The following is a 6,000-nucleotide window of genomic DNA, read 5'->3' as shown; positions in this document are numbered from 1 at the left end:
CCAGGAGTCCCACATGGACTCCTGTGCAGAAAATAACAGAACACACATGATAAAAGGACTACAGGACAAGGACATGGAGGCACTTTCTCTCCAATTCATTTCCAGCATCACACCCAGGCCTGGCATATCAGTCACTGTGCCGCACTTCCCCACCCTCAGGTCCTCCTCACCTTTTGCAGGCTCCAAACTGGGCGCTAGCTATGTTCCCAATCTTCACAGGGTTTCTGCACAAACTTTGATGATAGCAGGTATCACAGCCTTGAGTTTCCTGCCCTTCTGTGTGGTTTTCACTCTGACACGCTGTCACACCGAAACACTTCAACGCACTGCAGTACACACCGCGTATGCTCCGCAAAGCGGGCAAGGTCTTAACCAGGAAGAAGCTGTCAATGATATAAATGATGGAAATACTCTCCCACGCCACTCTCCACACTGCAACACTCTGCAGTACACTCCCTGTTCGCTCTGCAAAGCGGGGAATGTTTTAACTATACCTGGATGCAGCTGTCAATGATAGAAATGATGGAAAGACACTCCCGCTCCACTCTCCACACTGCAACACTCTGCAGTACACTCCGCATTTGCTCTGCAAAGCGGGGAAGGATTTAACCAGGAAGCAGCTGCTAATGATAGAAATGATGGAATGACTCCCGCTCCACTCGCCACACTGCAACACTCTGCAGTACACTCCAGGAAGTGGGGAACGCTTTCACCAGGAAGCAGCTGTCAATGATAGAAATGATGGAAAGACTCTCCCGCTCCACTCTATATACTGCAACACTCTGCAGTTCACTTCGTGAAACGGGTAAGGTTTCATCCAGGAAGCATCTACAAATGATAGAATTGATGAAAGAATCTCCCGCTCCACTCTCCACAAAGCAACACTCTGCAGTACACTCTGTGCATACAATGGAATTCAGTCAGTCGCCATTCAAGGTCCCAGAGAGCACAGCACCTCCAGCCACTGGACAGCACGGTACAACGGCACCTTTCACCACAGTGGCCTTACACCACAAGAGTGACCCACTGTATGTTTTGTACCCGCCTCTTCCTCCTGGAGGGGGCGGGCCAGTGTTCAGAGCTGCAAATTTAACCGGGGCACAAAATACAGCACCAGACAGTGGCAGCCTTCACCACGGTTGGCTTATGCCGCAAGGGTGACTTGCTGTATGTTTTGTACCCTCCTCTTCCTCCTGCAGCGGCCGAGGACAGCGATCATGGCTGCAAATTTGACCGAATGCACAGCACACTGCACCAGACAGCAATCAAGCATTGTGTGATGCAATCAAACCAAAAGGATCTGCCAGTGATGCGTATGGCACTCTCATGATCTTTGAACCGTGGTAACAGCATCTTTGAATGAATTTGCCACCGCACCATGACAAATGATCACATCATTGCCTTGGCTCAAACCAGAAGCTTCCTGCTCTGGAATCAGTTGAACTGCCAAGAACTGAGCAAGGTACTGTTGGCAGGTCCCAGTCCACCTGGTCCATTGGCCGGGACCCTAGAGACTGGCTGAGCCCCCTTTGCATCTTTATCCTTTTGAACATTGTGGTTATGTATTGCCTTCGCTGAGAAGCATCCAGAGTCCTTGTATCTTGACATTCTGCATTTCTCAGTCTTCTTAGTGTTTGTTAGTATATATATTTCTTATAGAACCTTGACTGGGCATTACTTTATTTTGGACTGTTGCACTAATGCTGCTTGGGTTGCTTCTATTTCATATTCACACCCCACCTGAGAGCATAGCCTGCCCCGGCCTATGTTAACACAAAAGGCAAAGGAGGTGCATCTCTCATCTGAGCCTGTTGCACCTTTAGGATTGGGTTCAGTAGTGTTGTTGCACCTTTATGATTCGGGTCAGTAGTGCTGTTGCACCTGTATGACTGGGGTCAGTAGTGCTGTTGCACCTTTATGATTTGGGTCAGTAGTGCTGTTGCCCCTTTATGACTGGGATCAGTAGTGCTGTTGTTAAAGGGCTAGGGCTGTGTGAGCTTGTTAATCCCAACTGACAGGTGTCACAGAAGACTCCCAGCTGCAATCTCACTCTTAAGATGTCATCTTTCTCTGAAAATCTCTCTTTTTCCCTAGGTTCCGCGCTCTGTCTGCAGTGAGAGCTGCCTTCCTGGGCACTGGAAAGTCCATATGGAGGGGCGTCCCAGCTGCTGCTTTTACTGTCTGCCTTGTGCAGAGGGGGAGTTTTCAAACAGCACCGGTGAGTGACACATGTCAGCAGCCCAAAGCGTCACATTAGAGATTCAAATGCATTGTAAAAATGAATAATTGTCTTTTCACCCTTCATAGGTATGCTAGCTGCTCTGAAACTTGTGGGGTTATTTTTCATATGATCACCACAGTCCATGGGAGCGGGTTCTGAACATATCGCTCTTCTAAAGGCCAAAGATCTCAGTGCTAATTTGTCCCAATCCTATTTTCAATATGGATCACACACATGCTTGTGGGATGCTGTTTACCATTTCACCACTAGGTGGGGATAATTGCTTACTTACAACAGCCCATGGTTTAGTGCAGTTCATGACGGTTTATTCGTCTGGGCTTAAACTGGCGTCCTTGACCCAGGAAGCCCAGAGGTGATGGACCATGTAGTTCTTGTTCTCTGTGTATTCGTCCTTCAGTATGTGGCAGAACACGCATTGGGCCTCATTCCGAGGTTGGAGGTAGCCATGGCGCTATTGGCGCCATGGCTACCCCCTTACCGCATACCGGGTCCGGGTTCCCTGAATGGGGAATTCCCAGGCCATTCCAACTTTGGAGGACCCAGTATTTCCCCATTCAGGGAACCCATCCCCATTCCCATTCGAGCCCCCATAGGGCTCAATGGGAATGGGGACCATGTTAATAACGGGCCCGTTGTTAGCATGCTGGTCCTTTAGCGTCTCCCACTAAGGGCGCCTGGTAAAACTAGCCGCCCTTAGCGGGACCCGCTAAAGGACCTCATAATGCGGCGGTAAGGGGTTAACGGCACCGGCACCTTTACCGGCGCCGTTAACCCCTTACCGCCAACCTTGTAATGACCCCGATTGTCTTAGATAAAATATGGGAAGTGGTAGCCTAGTAAAAGTCTGCTAGAAAAAGAAGCTAGGAGTCTTAGGGCGACACAGTATCATTGGTACACGGCGGGTGTTGGCGCATTTCATGTGGACGTTAACATGGTCCCTCCTGCAAATAAATCACCCTGATTGTTTCTCCTGTACATTTATATCCCTCTCTCATCAGAGCGGACTCTCCTTATCCACACCTTATATAGACCACCCGGCCAACTTTTCTCCTTTGAGGATGACATAACTGGCCTCCTCACACAAAACACAAAACCTGGCTCGCAAATCCTGCTTCCAGGCGACCTGAACCTTGGCCTACACGACAACTCTGATTCCAATGCCTTAGCCATCCAAAACACTATTTCAGAACTAGGATTTTCATTATGGGTATATGACCCTACTCTCTGCAAGGGCAAAATCCTAGACTGCAGACTTTAATTGCAACACAAAAATCCTTTCTAATGCGCATTGTGCTTGGTCAGACCACAATGTGATCTCCTTTGAAATCCATGATGCCAAACAACCGTCACCTAAGGATTTCCAATCCCCACCAGCCCTAACTAGAAACAACCGCCTTATCTCTTTAGAAAACGTACTCCCTTTGCTCCATCCCATCACCCATCATCAGTCGTCCACTAGCCAAGATCCTGCCATTATGGTAGAATTATATAACCAGAATTTACTACAGGCCTTACACCAACTAGCCCCTCTTAAATTAAGGAAAGCCAAACCCTTAGCACATCTGAATAAATGGTTCATCACCGAGCTGAAAACACTCCGTAAAGCTAAAAGAGATGCAGAGGCATCTTGGAAATAAAATCCATCTACGCAGAATAAAGACAAATTTGCTACTGCCACTGCCATCTACAAAACTGCCTTCTTAGAACCACAAAAGGAAAATTACAACAATAGAATCTCTAATGCCAAATCTAGCACCAAGGTGCTCTTCACTATCCTCAACTAATTAAAATCTCCCATCATTCCTCCAGACTCCTGTAAGAAATATGACCACTGGTGTACCAACATCCAGGAGGCCCTACCCAACAAAATCTGTCTACTTCAAGCAAAAATAGAAGCAACAAGAACCAGCTTTTCCACCACTGCCAAAAGCATCAACCAAGGTAATACACTACCAAATCTCAGCCCCCCAGTCCACTACCCCTCCTAATCAAAACCATGTCTTCGAATTCACCCCTGTCACCACTACAGAGGTTGAGGCCATTATGAGAAGTCTCAAGCCGTCTAGGTGCCAAGGAGACATATGCCCTTCTCCGTCATAAAAGAAGGAGCCAAATAATTTGCACCTTTTATCACATCCTTCATAAATGCCTCTTTCGCCTCCTGCACCGTTCCGAAAACCTCAAAGACGCTTGGGTCATGCCCCGTATTAAAAAAACAAATCTTGATCCCAATATTCCGACTAATTTCAGGCCAATCACCACTGTGCCCTTCCTCCTAAACATTTTAGATAAGGCTGCATATGTCGTGATCCAAAATCATCTCGAGAATAATAATCTTTTGGGCCTCAGACAATCCGGCCTCAGACCAAGACATGGGACAGACACCGCCCTCTTGGATCTGAAAATCCAAATTGATGAGCGAAGGGACAATGGAAAGCCTGCTCTCCTCCTCCTATTGGATTTGTCCGCAGCGTTCGACCTAGTCAACCACAATATCCTAACTAACCATCTCACCACAGCCGCCTCATTCTTGACAAAATACGCTGCCTGGGTCAACTCCTTCCTGGCAGACAGATCCATTTGGGTCTTCTCCCCCACCACTTCAGCCGACCCCTCCCCCATCACATGTGGAGTCCCACAAGGCTCTTGCGTGTCCCCCACCCTCTACAATATATTAATGAAGCTTCTGTTTGACCATCTAGATGATCTAGGCATATCATATACAAATTACGCAGATGATTCGCAAATACTCATCACTCTCTCAGGCGACTACCAATCAGACTCTATTCTCGTAAACAAAATCTACAGCAAAATCCAGGCTGTCGTTAAAATCTTAACGACAACAAAACCGAACTCCTGCTCATTGGATCCAAGTTCAGACTTAATAAGCTAGGCCCCAAATACTCCTCCTTCAGCATTGATGGCAACCTCATCAACAAGGAAGCAAAAACCCTAGGTTTCTACCTAGATTCTGCCCTAACTCTTCAAAGACAAATCAACACCACCTCCTCATCAACTGGCTACACCTCAAAACTGATAAATGCCTGCAGACCATTTCTGACCACCACTAGTCGTATCACCCTTGCAAGAGCCCTTATACTATCCAAACAGGACTATTGTAATACTCTTTACCTGGGCACCAGCCAGAGGAACCTTCACAAGTTACAAGTATTGCAAAATAATGCACTCAGATCTGCCTTATGTATTCCTCGATCTAACCACGTTTCACAAATCCGACGCAATACTAACTGGCTCCCTATCCAAGATAGATCACCTTTACAATGATGCCTAAACAATTCAGATCCCAAATACCTGATGGACAAATCCACTAGAAAAGAGTCCATCAGACCAACTAGATCTAACTATGCCTATTGCCTTAACTTTCCAAAATTCAAACTCAGCAAAGCAGGGGGAACTAGCTTTCTAGTGCTTGCGGCTAAGACGTGAACAAGTTACCTCTGGCACTCAGGAATGACCCCATGTTCCTTTCATTCTGGAATAAAGTAAAAACTTGGCTGTTCTGGCAAACAAGCTAACTCATACTATACTCACTATGTACTATCGTGACTACTAGACTCAGCTATCCTATCGACCTGCACTTAGCTTAGTTTGACATGCCTAAGAGCCGGCTCAGGCCTTCCACAACCTATGGTACAAACTTTGTAATGATCCTGTACTTGTTGTATATATCCTTCACATTGTATATATCTGTAAAATATTTTATTTTCTACTGTATATTCTACTGCATCCATTTCTGT

The 6,000-nt window shown here is 46.6% G+C and overlaps 1 protein-coding gene across 1 annotated transcript in view; it reads left to right on the top strand.

Moving 5' to 3' along the window:
• The first annotated feature begins 1,378 nt into the window (after positions 1-1,378).
• The window catches only part of LOC138504647 (vomeronasal type-2 receptor 26-like), a 110,487-nt gene continuing 105,865 nt past the window's right edge, over positions 1,379-6,000 (top strand). Inside the window, exons 1-2 of the mRNA XM_069625239.1 lie at positions 1,379-1,462; positions 2,095-2,218. Coding sequence (XP_069481340.1) covers positions 1,379-1,462; positions 2,095-2,218 — 208 coding nt within the window. The remainder of the gene's footprint in view (positions 1,463-2,094; positions 2,219-6,000) is intronic.

The sequence above is a fragment of the Ambystoma mexicanum genome, chromosome 11 (genome assembly GCF_040938575.1).
Source record: "Ambystoma mexicanum isolate Mex_15411 chromosome 11, UKY_AmexF1_1, whole genome shotgun sequence".
In the NCBI taxonomy this organism is placed as follows: domain Eukaryota; kingdom Metazoa; phylum Chordata; class Amphibia; order Caudata; family Ambystomatidae; genus Ambystoma; species Ambystoma mexicanum.
The sequence above is the reverse complement of the archived record's forward strand: the minus strand, read 5'-3'. Positions and strand labels throughout refer to the sequence as shown.